We start from the raw sequence: 18634 nt of genomic DNA, 5'->3' as shown, positions 1-18634 counted from the left end.
AAAACGTTTAAGATCGGAGCCAATTTCACAAGAAAGCCCAAAATAAGTTAACATAACCAAGAAGCAATTAATTTTTGATATCCTGTCTTATAAACATGAACTTACTCGAAATATGACAAGAGGGACGGAGAAAGTGTTTGCTTTGAATTTCAGCTCTCCTCTCTGAACGGCCGCAGGGATCTCGTCCAACAGAAATGTTTACATTTCTCTTTCAGATTCGGGTGCTGTGATGTGGAAGGCTTGCTTGTTATTACAATCAAGATTCTGCAAATGATTTTTTAGAGTTGGTCTAGACAAGGATTATTTGGCTATCTTATATGACCATATTCCAGTAGCAACACACGGATGAATCTCCAAAATCCTTTACTACTGAGTTTTCTATACTTGCCCCATGTATAGTAATACATTTGTATTTTCACCCGGTCCGAAAAACTAGATAAAGAACAGTAGTATTCTATTAATAACTCATAATATCATTGAATGATAGGCTATTATAATAATAACCATATATTGCTGTTTTCCTTCCTTCTGTTGAGCTCAGGTCACTGAGCATCATTCAATCTGAATTCATCAAGAGAGAAAATAAATATTTTGCATCCTTGATTGTGTGTGGATGTCTATTTTCACAGATCCTTGAGTTTCAAGGAGCTCTCTTATGTCAAAGCAGGCCCTCAAATGACCCCAATTAATGATGTGTATCTGGACGTATGGGAGAGGAAACATATGCATTCATCCAAGACATGGGAACGGAGAAACAAAACCAAACAACGAAACAAATTCAACAAATTCAACTGCCCTGGTACTGGACCCCTAGTTCTCTAGTTTTCCGAGGAATTGAGCTTGTCATTCTCTCAAACATGGGAACGTTTCCACTGGGCTTCATCCAAGTAGGAACGCGGCCGATTATGGCTGAGTGAACCCTCCGGCACTGCCGTTTCAATCTGCCGTAGAACACAGAGGAATATCAACCCACGGGACGTGGGTGATTAGATCCAAACATTTGGGGTATCTTTATCTCTGCCAGCACATTTCAGACATAGATGGAATTAGTTTGCCTCAAGGAAGCCATAATAAAGTTGGTATGTGTGCACTCTCAAAGTTTGTGAATATAGTAGGCCTTTCTCATCACATGATAATAACCACGATATTCCCTCCCTGCCAGTGTCAGCTAAACATCTATCAGAGCTGATGCCTCTTCTATTCAAATGTAACTGCCATTTAATGCCAGGTTTTGTTACATTCAGCGTCATGTCCATGTCTATCTTTCCCCCTAGCATCCCGCTAAGTGAAGAGGCGATAATTTCGAGACTCTCAAGTCATCCAGGGTTACCCTCGCAAACAGAAAAACCTCCTATATAAACTCCCAAGTCAAAACCGGGGCCCCCCTTCCCTCCTTTGCTATGGATACATCACACAGCCACACTGTTACATCAGGTCTAAATGATGAGACACTCCTTCTTTGCCTCCTCATCCCCATCTCACAGCTAGACTGGACCATGTATCATCTGCAGCTGTGTGAGTCTGGACTCTGGACAGGGGGCTTTGATGTCATGCGTCTGTGCTGACAGCGGTCGTCATCGTGCCCCGGGGCAGTATGGGGTGGAGGGGCGCAGCGGGGGGGGGGTCACTGGAAACAGGCCTTTTTCCCTCGGTTGCGGTGCCTACTGAACAACAGTGTACTGAAAACAAAGCAGCAGGAAGAGGTACAGTAGCCCTCACCAGATGGAACTGCTTTGGTCTGACCTCAGGTCATACCAGTGTAACGAAGGGAAAATGGATGCTAATGGCCACTGAGGCAGTGTGTCTCTTTTCATAGGTTGAAATGTCTATAATATTCAGTATTTACACAATCCAAAATGTCACAAATCATAAGATATGCCATTGTTCCTGCAATTGTATAGCTAGTTTCAAATCCTAACCAACAACCCAGAGATCATGTTGTGTAAAGTAATAACTATGAATAATAATAATAATACGTTTTTTTTCTTCTAATCTGCAATCCACATGTCAACATGGAGAGAAAGCAGTTGCTTTCAAGCAAAACCCAACCCTTGGAGCTGTGGAAGCTCATAGTCATATCATATGGAATATCCCCAGGCAGACCAGACCAGACCTGAACAGTAGAGCTCGGTTTGAACCATGTAACATCATCATAACTCAGCGTGGTTCTCTCCAGTCACTTACAGCTCTGACTCCTCAGAGGGCCCCGAGCGGAGCAGCAGAGGACCAGAGCATACGCAGCACAATGTAGCCTTATCCCTAGGCTTTCATCTGGCTGGACCTCTGTTTATTTTTGCTTTCTCAGACTGAAGTGCAAAAGAAGTGTGTATACACACAGTGACAAGCAAATGATCGAAACCAGCGCACCCCAAAGACAAGTACTGTAGGACCATCATCCCCCAGCTGAGCTGAAGTATAAGGGATGCTTAGGGATCCTTTCCGCTAGACCAAGGTTACCATATTATAGTATGCTATAGAATACAATACTCCAAAATCATTATGTAATATTTGAGAGCCCAATTTTTGCAATGAATCCTCTTACATTGGAAAAATGTGACTACCAGTAGTCACCTACAATATAGCATTATTGAAATGTCATGAATAAGTAAAAAAAAAAAAAATAAGGTCAAGTAAAGTCAAAGAAAACGCTATATTAGTATGCAGATTGACACTATGACATACAATACTATACATGAAGAAGTTTGAGAACTTAATGCATAATGTTTCAAGCTCAATGAATGAGTTCTGGGGGCCGACAGAGGCAGATCCCACCTGACCATCTATGGACCACCATTAGTCAGACTGAATCTCAGCCCCTGCTCCTCCAGTCCATCCAAACACAACCACTCCAGACCTGCTGAGGATTAACCCACGCAAACCCAGCCTGCAGCTCCCACTGGCAGCAAAGTCCACTCAAACAAACATCTGCACCCATTTATGAGTAAACAGGCGTCAAGCTCCATTAGTTTTCCAGCTACAGGCATGTGTTCTGGGGCTGTCTTGTTGAGTGATTCTCTGGTCGTGGTCTGCATCAGTCTGGTAGTGACTGAATTTCTACCCTCGACAACAGTTACACCTCTTGTTGAAACGATCTCTTTATCCCTGCAATTTACTAGAAACACTTACAGTATCATAGTACAAGAGGTCAGTTTTATCCTGACCCAACAAAGCTTGCTAGGGCTCTATCATAAGGGTAATTGAGACTACATTTAGTACAGTTATTCTCTAAAAGGTCAGGGTGTAAAGGTGGATTGACCTTTGACTCCTATTTTAAGCAGAGTTCGAAAATGATGTGACAGGGAAGAAAAGGGGGAATGGGGGGGGAGGGGCAAGCACACTATCGACATCTCACCAGTCATCTCCAGTTGGATCTGCCAGCCACAGCCCTGGTATTGTGTGGAATGTGAGAAACCTGGCTTGAGTCCCAGACAAGGCAAACACAGTGCTGGACAGGGTTAAGACATTCTCCAGAGCTGTTCCTATGTTGTGTCTGTGTGTGTGTGTGTGAGGGGTGTGGATGAGGTGCCACGCCGATCACAGCTCTAAACCGTTAACCCGGGACCCAAACATGTCCCACACACAAGACAAATCCACCCACCGCACTGGAAGGAGATGTGAGTGGCTGACCGTGTTGTGCAGTTCCAGACCGTATGTTAATATATCATGAGATATGGACTACAAAGAATTATTCATCGAGCAACTTTTCCCTAAGCCTTACCAACACATAAGGCAGAACAAAGAAATGACTGAGGTTATTGCAAAGTGTGACATTGAATCCTGATGTGCGATTGGCCCAGATCACAACAAGAACAGAGTAAGAGAAGGAAAACTCATCTATTCTTCATTTACTGATCCAACTCCGGCTGTGAGGGAGTGAAACTGCTTATTTGTTACCCAATATCTCCCACACTCTTTCCCTCTCTCCCCACCTTCACTTGCTTCTCTTCATTTGTTTCCCCACACTCTTTCCCTCTCTCCCCACCTTCACTTGCTTCTCTTCATTTGTTTCCCCCACACTCTTTCCCTCTCTCCCCACCTTCACTTGCTTCTCTTCATTTGTTTTCCCCACACTCTGTCCCTCTCTCCCCACCTTCACTTGCTTCTCTTCATTTGTTTCCCCCACACTCTTTCCCTCTCTCCCCACCTTCACTTGCTTCTCTTCATTTGTTTCCCCCACACTCTTTCCCTCTCTCCCCACCTTCACTTGCTTCTCTTCATTTGTTTCCCCCACACTCTTTCCCTCTCTACCCACCTTCACTTGCTTCTCTTCATTTGTTTCCCCCACACTCTTTCCCTCTCTCCCCACCTTCACTTGCTTCTCTTCATTTGTTTCCCCACACTCTTTCCCTCTCTCCCCACCTTCACTTGCTTCTCTTCATTTGTTTCCCCCACACTCTTTCCCTCTCTCCCCACCTTCACTTGCTTCTCTTCATTTGTTTTCCCCACACTCTGTCCCTCTCTCCCCACCTTCACTTGCTTCTCTTCATTTGTTTCCCCCACACTCTTTCCCTCTCTCCCCACCTTCACTTGCTTCTCTTCATTTGTTTCCCCCACACTCTTTCCCTCTCTCCCCACCTTCACTTGCTTCTCTTCATTTGTTTCCCCCACACTCTTTCCCTCTCTCCCCACCTTCACTTGCTTCTCTTCATTTGTTTCCCCCACACTCTTTCCCTCTCTCCCCACCTTCACTTGCTTCTCTTCATTTGTTTCCCCACACGGCGGATGCTTTCATTACTTGTTATTTATCTGCTTTTCTGTTTGTTTATTCAAAGCCTCTCGCTTTGACAGAAACTATTCCATTGCTTTTTTTCATCACCAGTTGTGATGTTTTGATTTGTAATCATGGAAAAGTTGAAGAAGCTGAACTCTCAAATGAGGTGAAATGGTGTCCTTAGGAACTTTGGCAAGTGGCCCCAGTGCTGACAGACAAAAGCAACCACTCACAATGCAACATCTGTAGGACACAACCTCTAAGGGGAGTAGGGCTCAATGGCAGTGTTTTGGGATGCTTCGGGAATTTCCCCGAACTCCACGCAGGTCAGTCTTATCTCTCAGATGAATAATTGTCAGATGGAACAGGATTCCAATGGAATTTGTAGAGGATAAATGCTGCAGTAAGCTGGAAGATTGTCTGGACCCGAAAAAAGTTAGGAAGAAATAACGGCATAACATTACTGTACGTTCCTTCTATTCCCGCCGCATGCCAGTAAACAGAAATAGAAAGCATAGGCCTACATATCGTTCCTGTGATCGCTGTCCCTGGAAGAAAACACAGCTGTTAAATTTGAAGGTACACATTTATATAAAGGCAGAGTCTTGTAGGGCCTCGTGGAATTTTACAGGGCTGAAATGAACCCGAACGGGCTCCCCGATGGACAGTTCAGAGAAATATGACAGAAACTTAACAAGCCAGAGAAATTATGACATGAGTTATAGTCTATGTCTTATATAAATAATAGAAAGCAGTGATATACCACTGGGTTCTTTCTAATCACAGCTGGATTTCAACGATATGTTGTAGTACACTGAGATAGCAGCATTTACTGGACCACTGACTGAACAATCCATTTTTATAGTGTTGTATAATATTCCACAATGGCTACTATCTTATATTTGGGTCAGAATCACTCACACATACAGGCTTCGCACTGTAATGCTGTACGTTTGGCAATGCTTGCGAGCTATAACTTCTAAAGACGAGCGTAGCGACTGAGACTTTAGCAGACACTCTTATCGTGAGGGACTTACAGGAGCAATGATGGCTAATTGCCTTGCTCACGGGCACATCGGCAAATGTTTGACCTAGTCGGCTCAGGGATTTGAACCAGCGGCCTTTCAATTACTGGCCCTACGCTCATAACCGCAAGGCTACCTGCCACCCAAGGTATGTTAATTCCTTATACAGGCACACCATACTTAGCCATTATTCAAAACAAGGTCAAATGTCATTGAGAACGGAAGTATCCAAATATCAGTTCCCCTGACGTACAGTATAGGCCTATGGTAAAGCTATCTATATCACCTGAGTGACATGCTGCAGCACACTCACTCTTATGTATAATACCTGTGGTAATCCCAGGAAGAAAAATGTGTTCCATTGAAGAAATTAATATACTCGGGGCACAAGGAAACCCAAACATAATACAGGACGTTCTCAATTGATTTCACACATATGCTGGTGAGTGCAGGGCAGTAAGTAAAATGTATTTGAGCGGTGTATGACAAATGACTGGCACTCCTAAGCAAATACAAAAATAGTATTGCAATTAAAGCTCGATAAATCCTGTGCAAAGTGCCCACTGGAGGGTAATTCATTGAAATGAATGATGGAAGAGACACTGAGACTCAAGAGACTCAAGAGACACTGGAGAGACTCTCAAGACCGTGGGCATTCATTAACTCCCCGATTCATTTTGGTTGCCTAACCATGGCGTAGAGTTAAAAAGACTTTTCTGCCCAATATCAAAAGTTCTAACAGGTTCGAAGCTAATGACCACAATGAAATACGATTTCTGGAAAAAGAGTTTGAAACTAAGTGAGCTGCCATATTGACCGTGACAAACATACTAAATGCCCATTTCCTGAAAAGAACAATAACCATGTCGGCCTCAACGTTCACATCCATGTGGGAATACTGTGACATTGCCGTAATGGACTTCCTTATATATCCCCTTGACATGCTGTAAAGAAGCTCTGTTCTCTTTTCACCTTCTCTGCTAGTGCAAGTGAGGCAAAGATTAATTTATGGAAGCAGTAGCAGAGTACAACAGCCCCTTCTGCTATTTCCGTGGTCTTGCAAGTTCCGCAAGGGACAGGAAGGAAGCGCTTCTCAGTCTGTTGTGCGTCCACTAGCTCGCTGCATCGTCCGATTTGTTAGTTTTGGCCCGCATTATTTGCAAAAAGAAGCTTTGATACAGAGGAAGTCACCCCTAAAATAGCTTAGTCTTTCCTTGGCTCTTTAGGCAGGCGGTGTGGCCTTCTGATGGCATTAAGAAATATTCACCCTTTGGCTGTATTAACCCCAAGAGGTGAAGGGAAACTAGGAACTACCCATGTTGTGCATCCTGATCACACTAACCATGTTCAGTTTAAAGGCAGAGCAATGGGAACACTGATATTGTCTCTCCTCTTTTAACTTCAACCGCTTATTCTGGCAATGCCTCCCTCTGAAGAAACATTGGTTTGAAACCCTTTCTACGCTCTGCACTAAAGTGAACGTGTGAAGATCTATCACTTTCACTCCCGAGGAGCCGGATTGTTTTGGGGGGGGCTCCTTGAAATGGACCTTGGTCCAAGTTTCAATGACTTGAGTTGTCCTTGAAATATTGAGGAAGTGGAAAGAGGATCTTGAGTGTATCTCTCCTGTAGCCGATTTATATCATTCAAACGTTGACCGCATCTGGAAGTGATCAGGTGAGCGATACGAAACATCTCGCCCTAAGTTATTTTCACTTTGATTTCATGTTTTTTTTTTTTTTCAAAAGGCGAAACTCGACGATCTCTCTTCTACAACTGACCGTGCACACGTTCACAAACCAGGCAGTGATGGAATGGAGCGGGGATGCATTAAATGGCTACTTTCCAGCAACAAATACCCAAAGATCACAGGCAATCTGGTCCAATTCCCCCTTCTTTACAGGCCTGCTGGGGAAGTAATCCTTGGACAAACAGAAGCCACCTTTGACTGCGCAGGAATGCTATCAGTGCCTGCTCTTCCCCGGGCCGACCAGACGTCCACGGAGGGGAATGATTGGGACGGCCTAATAATTCCCGAACAGCTGCTTGCTGCATCCACCCCCCAACAGTTGAGCGGCCATGGATTGAGGAGTGTGTGGTATCCTTTGTGGATTCTTTCATCAGGGGTGGCTGGAGTAGCATTAGGGACAACTCTCCTCTTGACAAGCAGTCAAGGCTTACGTGATTAAGATAGATAGACTGGCTGGGACTCTTAATCTTCTGTCGGATGAAAAATGTTAACAGCATCCTGATGTTCCCGCACCTCCATAATTGGGCTGAATTATCACTGTGTGCTGCCTCTTAAAACGTCCCCTCTAATTCTTATTATGTTGGTGTCGTCCGGTTACTGTAACTTCTATTATCAATCAACTTTACTGTTGACAAGATTATTGCATATTGTTCTTTCAGAATTTTGAAGACATGCTGGATGCAGGATTTTTCCCCCTTTGTTTTTACCCCCTTGTCTTTCTCGCTTAAGATGAGTAAATGTCAGAGGTCTGCAGAGAACGCAAATGTGTCGGGGAAGAAACACGATGGTATTCGTGGTGATGGCAGATGCTTTCGCACACTACCATTTTTACGTTTGAGGAAAAGTTATTCCAGCGGTCTCATTAAGTCTAGAATTCAGTCTACAATTGCTGCTGTACTGTTTATATAGTACCATCACGGACTGTTGAAGTCTACTGAACAAAGATAAAACCAGTAGGATTCAATGTCCATGTGATTTCATCTCAGACTCCTTTTTACTCAGGGTGACCTTACAGTAGTCCTACACTGTAAAAAAAACTTGCTTAATCAGCCTTATTCCGCGAGTTGATTGGACTTCAAAAGGACAAGAATTTGAGCTATGTACTCAAACTCTGCTCAAAGTTGGTTCAGCTATAAGGCCAAATGTGCCCAAATATTGAGCAAACTCACAATCCTAAAGCAGCTGGTTGACTTATAATGTGTACATTGAATTAACTTCAATGTTACTTTGTTGAGCAAACTCACAATCCTATTGCAACTGCTTGCGTTACAATTGTACATTGAATCAACGTAATATATATATTTTTTACAATGTATAGTCATGGTCCTCATTATGTGATGTAATTTCTCTCCACTGAACAATCTTTTGCATGCCAATAGTTTTTCTTAATTTATAGAGGTCATTATTCCCACAACCATTTACAGCTTATCTCACGTTTTAGAGCCGTTTTTTACCACTGAAATTCCTCTTCCCAGATACGAGATAAACCGAGTGATGCATAGTGACGTGTGGAGTTTCTGAGCAAAAGCCAACCATTTATTTGGGAATTGATATGTACACACCTCTATGTGTGTGCTTTACTAGTGTGAGATACAACATCCAGTAAGAAGGAATAACATCTCTACTACTTTCCTAACTACAAACTCAATCAACAGTTCATTGGAATGAAATGTTGGGTCATTTATAAAGAACGACCATTTCTCACAACCAGAGGAGTGGAAAGAATACATTTCGGAGGTAGATGAAAAGCAGTAATACCGTTGAGAAACCTTAAAGCCCCAATAGCTTTAAAGATGGTGCTACAATTACTAGTGAGCAGAGAGCACAGCATGCTAACGGGTATTGATGATGTTCAGTGAAATGAATCCCACAATTCCAGAGAAAACAATCAAATCTATTGTGCACTACGTGCAATTATTTGTTCACTTTGTGCCAACATTTTACAGACAAAAATAAACGATTGTGTGTTTAAGCAATTTATCATAGATTGGCCCTCCTAATCTCCTCGTAAAGTCACATTATTGTGAAAAGTACTGCAGGGCTGCTTTTCCCGAATGTAGAGTTTGTTTATTTGACTCGTGTATTCATTTCAGAGAGATAGTTTATCTTTTCTGTTGTCAAGTGGTATCAGTGATGACTTCACAATTCATTAACGTCACAGCGAAATCATATTCCTGGCCCTAAACACCTGACTGGCTTTACAAGTTGGAGGGAAAGGATGTGGCGGAGTCGTATGCACCACAGGCATACGGTGGTGCATACGGTGGTGCATACGGTGTTGCATACGGTGGTGCATACGGTGGTGCATACGGTGTTGCATACGGTGGTGCATACGGTGGTGCATACGGTGGTGCATAATATGGTCTCTTAAACCCCTGATAGAGAGTGCATTCGCTTAGTTCCCTCGCCTACAATTCTTGGCAAGCCTATCGGCAAGTATATTTGTTGGTTGATTGCATTCCCAGTTGAATTCAATGAGCACTGCATTGCAAAATCATTATTTCTGTTCCCCGCAATACTGTACCTTACCCAATTGTAAAGTCACATTAAGTATTAAAACTTGATCTGCCCTTGCCTGTTGAAAATCCAATTTGAAGGTTACCCATGAAAATATACAGAGCTTTGAAATAAAGATGTATACAAAATTTTGCAAGGCAAAAGATTACAGAACAGAAAATTGAAGATGTATTACCTTTAACTAGTTTATTCCCAATAATCAGTACGTTTTCACTTTTTTTCATTTTTTTTATTTTTATGTCTTTCATGTTAGTAAATCCTTTGCTTAGAAAATATCTGACGATTCCATTAACTTGCTTTCTTTATATTCTAAAGCTAGAGTGTGGACTAACGGTAAGTCCTGGGTAGCAGTACATAGAGGGAGCATTCTTCCGTCGCACTCTAGCAGTGGTCCTCGTAGGCTTCCTGTCATTAAAGAGACAGCACACTGGAGAACTCTGGAGGACTGACATACTACGACCACGCATTGTGACGGATGCAGCGCGGAACGAAACTTGACATCTGTGGAATTTGCTCAGGGAGCACAGAGTTTTTTCGGAGAAGCACCAAATACTGATCTTGCACAAATAGATCAATGGTTAATATATACAGTTACGTAACGAAACAGCTTTGTGGATGTAAATTGTTTATGGATGTCGGTTATTTTGTCGCTATGGGACAGGCGTACAAAGGCTTTTAACTTGATTCCTCTGGAGATTTGTTCACAGTTTTACACTTGTCATAATAATCATTCATCAATTCTAGATCCTCGCCAAGATCTTAAACCATGAATACCAGAGTCGTCGAACACAGCTCCAGCCACGGAGCGCACAGATGTATCCCTGACAATACTGTAAGAACTTTCATTAAGACAACCACAAGGAAACTCCAATTGAAAGCCAGAGAACATCATTCTCAAACACACATACATTTAAAGGGGTCACACAAAAAAAAACATCAGAGCCAGACACTCGCCCTTGCAGCCCTTGCATAAACACAGACCGCTTCAATGCATACTCGGAAAGTAAACATGAAAGAACACCTGCACAAGCTTCCAACTATGACTCCAGTCACCGCATTGCATTGCTTATGACAGTGTGACCACTTCTCCCTTACCTTCTGCAGCCACTGAGTGTAGTTCTCCATGACGTGCTCCAGGTGTTGGATCTTCTGGGAAGCGAAGTCCTCTTCCAGTGGTGGAGCGTCTCTCTGCAGCGCATTGGCGCTGTTAAACTGCGTCGCGGCTTTCCCTTGTTGGCACGAATTCCCTCCGCTGCCGTCGCCCTCAGGTAGGATAAAGGTGTAGGTGCACTGTCCATGCTGGACTCTGTGGTACATCCGATTACTGCTGCTACTACTTTCACTACTACTACTACTGCTGCTACTCGTGCTGCCACCTGTGCTACCCTGTCCTGCGCTGCTGGCACTGCCATCTGTCCCTTTTCTATGCTCCCCCCCGCTGCAGCCCACTGCCACCAGTAGGGCTGCCAACGAAAGCAAGTGGTAGGCAAACTTGTTCCACAACATCATTCCAGCCTGGGGGAAAGGTTGAAAAGTAAAGTCCTTTTATCGTTGGCTTCTGGATGACTTTTCTTCTGTTTAGCGGTCAGTCTTGGGCCAGTATTTCCTTTAGTGGATCAGAATGCTGTAAGGATCCCAGTCGATGTAGAACATGTGTCATCCATCCCCGTGCTGGACCTCCTACTGTGAGAAGGTCTGGAGGGCATCTCCGGTGTGCTCACACACACTTACACACACGCTCATGTAATGGGCTGCTGGAGCGCTACGTGTCCGGTCAGAAGTCAGCCAGAAGTCCAGTCGTCCAGGGCTCGCCGCATACACGTGTTGCACCGTGACACCTTGTGTGTTTATATAGATGGTCCTTGTTAACACTGTATCAATGTAGCATGCGCGTGTGCATGTATGTCTACATGTGTTAAATACAAGGGTCGGTGCATACGGATAGTGTCGTCAGACCTCCTCTTGTGTGACTGCTCTGCTCTTCCTCCTCCGTCTCTGCTCTGGTTTCCCTGTGTGACTAAACGACTGGAGCGAGGCTCACTAAAGAACAGCCCTAGGCTTCCAGCACACTCTGAGCCTGCCCCTCACAGAGACTGCAGAGGAATGTGTGTTTATGGACGAGTCTCTCTCTCGTGTGTGTGTGTGTGTGTGTGTGTGTGTGTGTGTGTGTGTGTGTGTGTGTGTGTGTGTGTGTGTGTGTGTGTGTGTGTGTGTGTGTGTGTGTGTGTGTGTGTGTGTGTGTGTGTGTGTGGGTGCGTGCGTGCGTGGGTGGGTGCGTGCGTGCGTGCGTGTGTAAGGCAGAGAGGGACCCCAAGCACAGAGGATGTGCTCAGACTGCGAGGCTTGGTTTACACGCTCTCTGACCTGAGGCTTGTGTGGTAGCCCTGCCCCTGTACACACTCAGTCTGTTCCCGTCTCCCCTGCACTACAGTACACAGCAGATGCCACAGGATTCTCACTGTCCACCACTCAACTATATAACACTCAACGATATAACACAGGGGTTCACAATGCTGTGTTGTATTTCCGTGGTTTTAAGTAAATCGAGTTTTATCCCATTTAGGTGGTAAGAGAATTCAATGTTTACATACTTATATTCATATTGAGTGAAGTGATATATCGTATCTAATGTAATTCTTCTCCTCTCACCAAAAATAGCCACAACATGGTGCGAAACTCTGCGAAAGCTGTCAAAATACCAATCCAGGAGATCTCTCCGTGTTTTAAGGAAAACAAAACCGAAATCCAAGGGTAGACAGAGGAATGTCTTCATCGGCAGCCAGCGAGGGAAGCCGAGGGAATAGTGTGGTGAAAGGCCCAGGGTCAAAGGTCAAGTCCCTATTATGGACCAGTGTCCTGACATCCCTATGATTCAGGGAAGGCTATCAACAGATAGAGATGACCAGGCCCTCATCACTTCACTGTGGTCCAAACCACCCTGATGTGTGTGTGATAAAGTGTGTGTATTCTGTGATAGCGGATACAACCTAATGTTGGACTCACAGTGTGGGAGAAGGAGGGGTGTGTGAGTTAATGCATGGAGGAGACCCAAGATAACAAACCCTGGCTACCCAAGACACAAAGCATGTGCAAACATTTCTGGGAAAACTGGGTACAGTTGATGTACTTCGCTGGTGTCCTAAAACGTGGGTGCCTGTTACGAAGTCCAAATGAACCCGAGAGTCCTTGAGTGTATTAAATCAAAACTACTAGCACTGCCATAAACATTAGCTTAAATGCCATGCTGTCAAATAAGATATACTATCAAACAGTCCACAGCCCAGGGTTGGGCTCAATTCGAATGGAAGGAAGTCAATTCAGGAAGTAAACTGAAATTCCAATTCAATTATTGAAAAAAGGGCATCTATTTTCAATGACTTCTCAATAAACTGAAAAGGAGAAACGATATATCTCAAAAGTTACAAAATGTAGGAATTTTCACAATTTTCACTCTCAAATCAAATGTATTTGTCACATTTAATAAACAACAGGTGTAGACTAACAGCGAAATGCTTACTTAATGGCCCTTCCCAACAATGCAGAAAGGAAAAATAATAACATGAGTTATAAATACACAATGAGTAACGATAACTTGGCTATATACACAGGGTACCAGCACCGAGTCAATGTGCAGGGGTACGAGGTGATTGAGGTAGATATGTACATATACAATAGGTAGGGATAAAGTGACTAGGCAACAGGATAGATAATAAACAGTAGCAGCAGCGTACGTGATGACTCAAAAGACAGTGCAAAAAGGGTCAATGCAGATAGTCCGGGTAGCTACTTGGATAACTATTTAACTAACTATTTAGCAGTCTTGTGGCTTGGGAGTAGAAACTGTCCAAGGTCCTGTTGGATACAGACTTCGTGGATGAGTACCACTCGCTATGCGGTAGCAGAGAGAACAGTCTATGACTTGGGTAACAATTTTTAGGGCCTTCCTCTGACACCGCCTGTCATATAGGTCCTGCATGGCAGGGAGCTCGGCCCCAGTGATGTACTGGGCCGTAAGCAATACCCTCTGTAGCGCCTTGGGGTCAGATACAACGCAATTGCCATACCAAGCAGTGATGTAGCCAGCTAAGATGCTCTCAATGTTGCAGCTGTATAACTTTTTGAGGATCTGAGGGCCCATGCTGAATCTTTTCAGCCTTCTGAGGAGGAAGAGGCATTGCCATGCCCTCTTCACAACTATGTGTCACGCCCTGACCTTAGAGAGCCTTTTTATGTCTCTATTTGGTTTGGTCAGGGTGTGATTTGGGGTGGGCATTCTATGTTTCTGTTTTCTATGATTTTGTATTTCTATGTTTTGGCCGGGTATGGTTCTCAATCAGGGACAGCTGTCTATCGTTGTCTCTGATTGGGAACCATACTTAGGTAGCCCTTTTCCCTCCTTTCAGTGTAGGAAGTTGTCTTTGTTTGTGGCACTATAGCCTTAAGCTTCACGGTCGTTTTGTATTGTTTATTGTTTTTGTCGGCGTCATCCTAAATAAGAGGAATATGTACGCTCACCATGCTGCGCTTTGGTCTAATTCCTTTGACGGCCGTGACAAAACTTCCCACCCCAAAAGGACCAAGCAGCGTGGTAAGGGGGACTCATGGACTTGGGAGGAAATCCTGGACGGTAAAGGACCCTGGAGGCAGGCTGGGGAATATCGCCGTCCCAAGGAGGAGCTGGAGGCAGCAAAGGCAGAACGGCATCGTTACGAGGGAACACGGCTAGCAAGGAAGCCCGAGAGGCAGCCCCAATAATTTTTTGGGGGGGCACACGGGGAGATTGGCAGAGTCGGGTTATAGACCTGAGCCAACTCCCCGTGCTTACCGTGGCGAGCGTCGTACTGGTCAGGCACCGTGTTATGCGGTGGAGCGCACAGTGTCTCCAGTGCGCGTTCACAGCCCGGCGCATCTGCCGGGCTAGGGTGAGCATCCAGCCAGGAAGGATGGTGCCGGCTCAGCGCGCCTGGTCTCCAGTGCATCTCTTCGGCCCAGGATATCCTGCGCCGTCTCTGCACACTGTGTCTCCGGTACGTCTGCACAGCCCAGTGCGTCCTGTGCCAGCGCCCCGCATTTGCAGGGCGAAGATAACCACCCAGCCAGGACGGGTTGTGCAGGCTCTAAGCTTGAGTCCTCCAGTGCGCCTCCACGGCCCAGTGTATCCGGTGCCTCTGCCAAGGACAAAGCCTCCTGTATGTCTCTCCAGCCTGGTGAGTCCTGTGCCTGCGCCCAGAACTAAGCCTCCTGTATGTCTCCCCAGCCTGGTGAGTCCTGTGCCTGCTCCCAGAGCCAGGCCTCCTGTGTGTCTCTCCACTCCAGTGATGATCCATGGCAAGAAGCCTCCAGTGATGATCCATGGCACGAAGCCTCCAGTGATGATCCATGGTAAGAAACCTCCAGTGATGATCCATGGTAAAAAGCCTCCAGTGATGATCCATGGCAAGAAGCCTCCAGTGATGATACATGGCACGAAGCCTCCAGTGATGATCCATGGCAAGAAGCCTCCAGTGATGATCCATGGCACGAAGCCTCCAGTGATGATCCATGGCACGAAGCCTCCAGTGATGATCCATGGCACGAAGCCTCCAGTGATGATCCATGGCAAGAAGCCTCCAGTGATGATCCATGGCACGAAGCCTCCAGTGATGATCCATGGCAAGAAGCCTCCAGTGATGATCCATGGCACAAAGCCTCCAGTGATGATCCATGGCACGAAGCCTCCAGTGATGATCCATGGCAAGAAGCCTCCAGTGATGATCCATGGCACGAAGCCTCCAGTGAGGAGTCATGGCACGAAACCTCCCACGACGGTCTCCAGTCCGGAGCCTCCAGCGACGGTCCCCAGTCCGGAGCCTCCAGCGACGGTCTCCAGTCCGGAGCCCCCAGCGACATTCTCCAGTCCGGAGCCTCCAGCGACGTTCTCCAGTCCGGAGCCTCCAGCGAAGGTCTCCAGTCCGGAGCCTCCAGCGACGGTCCCCAGTCCGGGGCCTGCAACGAGGGTCCCCAGTCCGGAGCCTCCAGCGACGTTCTCCAGTCCGTAGCCTCCGGGGACGGTCTCCAGTCCGGAGCCTCCGGGGACGGTCCCCAGTCCGGGGCCCGCAACGAGGGTGCCCAGTCCGGGGCCCGCAACGAGGGTGCTCAGTCCGGGGCCCGCAACGAGGGTGCCCAGTCCGGGGCCCGCAACGAGAGTGCTCAGTTCGGGGCCCGCAGCGAGGGTCCCCAGTCCGGGGCCCGTAACGAGGGTCCCCAGTCCGGGGTCGGCGACGAGGGTCCCCGCACCAGAGGTACCAACAAAGAGGGGTGAGCCAGTGGTGGAGCGCACCTGAGCCGCCACCACGGATAGATGCCCACCCAGACCTTCCCCTATAGGTTCAGGTTTTGCGGCCGGAGTCCGCACCTTTGGGGGGGTACTGTCACGCCCTGACCTTAGAGAGCCTTTTTATGTCTCTATTTGGTTTGGTCAGGGTGTGATTTGGGGTGGGCATTCTATGTTTTTGTTTTCTATGATTTTGTATTACTATGTTTTGGCCGGGTATGGTTCTCAATCAGGGACAGCTGTCTATCGTTGTCTCTGATTGGGAACCATACTTAGGTAACCCTTTACCATCCTTTCAGTGTGGGAAGTTGTCTTTGTTTGTGGCACTATAGCCTTAAGCTTCACGGTCATTTTGTATTGTTTATTGTTTTTGTCGGGGTCATCCTAAATAAAAGGAATATGTTCGCTCACCACGCTGCACTTTGGTCTACTTCATTTGACGGCCGTGACACTGTGATGGTGTGTGGGGACCATGATAATTCCTTAGTGATGTGGACACCGAGGATCTTGAAGATCTCAACCCTCTCCACTACAGCCCTGTCAATGTGGATGGGGGCGTGCTCAGCCCTCCGTATCCTGTAGTCCACGATCAGCTCCTTTGTCTTGCTGACATTGAGGAAGAGGTTGTTGTCCTGGTGCCACACTGCCAGGTCACTGACCTCTTCCCTATAGGCTGTCTCATCGTCGTTGGTGATCTGGCCAACCACCGTCGTGTCATCAGCAAACTTGAAGGTGCTACACGTAGAATTTTTGGGACATTTTGCATTGTCAGAAAATGTACATAATATATCTGCCACTAATAGTGGAATGATAATGTTTCATAGTATTACTTACCCACCAGTGTTGGGATTGGGTGTGATATTCGCCTAATGGTTTCTCCCACCGGATAGTCATCTGTTGTCAAAATGGGAAAGCTGTTCTGACTTTGTTTTGGTCCACCACCTTAAGACAATGGTTTTGGTCCAGCAGCTTCAAACAGCTGTAAAAATAAAACGTTTTGTTATTGAAAATATATTTACAACGATTTAGATGGTACAATGATTCTCTACAATATTCAATGCTTCTTTTCTCACATAAACTGAAATTGAGCAAACCGCGTCGAATTTTTGCAACCAGGAAATTACACAGCAATTTCCACTAGATAACACAGCCACATTTTGACAACAGATGCCACTCAGGCAGGAGAAATCAGTGGGTGAATAAGTAGCAATACTGTAATACTGTGAAACAATATCATTCCACTATTACAGCAGATATATTATAGACATTTTCTGAAATTACGATGCGCAAAAATATAAATAAATCCTGTGTAGCAACTTTAATGATGGTGTTGGAGACGTGCGCGGCCATGCAGTCATTGGCCTACGTGCCAATACATGTGTACTCTATAAAATTACGATGTAGAAACGGTCATATCAGAAACAACTTCCTTTTATTCCAGCTTGTATTGGCATAGTCTGCCTTTCCATAACACACAAGCTGTTCGTATTTTCCTCATCTTAATTGAGTTGTGTAATCTCAGATCTTAATTCTCATAGGAATGTAAACATTAAACATTATTGAGAAAACAAACGTGGTTTCAAAGCTACTACCGTCATTTTTTTAAACTGTTGAGGTCCCAAGTTGGTCTTTCGCCCATAACACTTTCTTTGACAAAATGGCTAACTTACGGCAATGAAGCACAGAACGGATTGCGTCAGTTTTTCAAGGCCGAACACAGCTGTTCCTAATCAGTCTCTGGCTCATGTTGTGCTTTTGAAAAAGAAATGAGCAACATTTATTTGGTTGTAAGTTGATTTTGTCAATGTATGTGTACACATACAAGACAAATATACAGTTGAAGTCGGAAGTTTACATACACTTAGGTTGGAGTCATTAAAACTAGTTTCTCAACCACTCCACACATTTCTTGTTAACAAACTATAGTTTTGGCAAGTCGTTTAGGACATCTACTTTGTGCATGACACAAGTAATTTTTCCAACAATTGTTTACAGACAGATTATTTCACTTATAATTCAGTGTGGGTCACAATTCCAGTGGGTCAGAAGTTTACATACACTAAGTTGGCTGTGCCTTTAAACAGCTTGGAAAATTCCAGAAAAAGATGTCATGGCTATAGAAGCTTCTGATTAGCTAATTGACATCATTTGAGTCAATTGGAGGTGTACCTGTGGATGTATTTCAAGGCCTACCTACAAACTCAGTGCCTCTTTGCTTGACATCATGGGAAAATCAAAAGAAATCAGCCAAGACCTCAGAAAAAAAATTGTAGACCTCCACAAGTCTCGTTCAAGTCTCGTTTCCAAACGCCTGAAGG

The 18634-nt window shown here is 45.3% G+C and overlaps 1 protein-coding gene across 2 annotated transcripts in view; it reads right to left on the bottom strand.

Annotated features, from left to right (window-relative positions):
- The window catches only part of LOC120022754 (angiopoietin-1-like), a 56708-nt gene extending 44712 nt beyond the window's left edge, over positions 1 to 11996 (bottom strand). For both annotated transcript variants that reach the window (XM_038966746.1, XM_038966747.1), the window contains exon 1: positions 11099 to 11996. In XM_038966746.1, the coding sequence (XP_038822674.1) occupies positions 11099 to 11512 (414 nt within the window). In that variant the 5' untranslated portion in view covers positions 11513 to 11996. The remainder of the gene's footprint in view (positions 1 to 11098) is intronic.
- Positions 11997 to 18634: the final 6638 nt, after the last annotated feature.

Source organism: Salvelinus namaycush, chromosome 27 (genome assembly GCF_016432855.1).
Source record: "Salvelinus namaycush isolate Seneca chromosome 27, SaNama_1.0, whole genome shotgun sequence".
Taxonomy (NCBI): domain Eukaryota; kingdom Metazoa; phylum Chordata; class Actinopteri; order Salmoniformes; family Salmonidae; genus Salvelinus; species Salvelinus namaycush.
The sequence above is the reverse complement of the archived record's forward strand: the minus strand, read 5'-3'. Positions and strand labels throughout refer to the sequence as shown.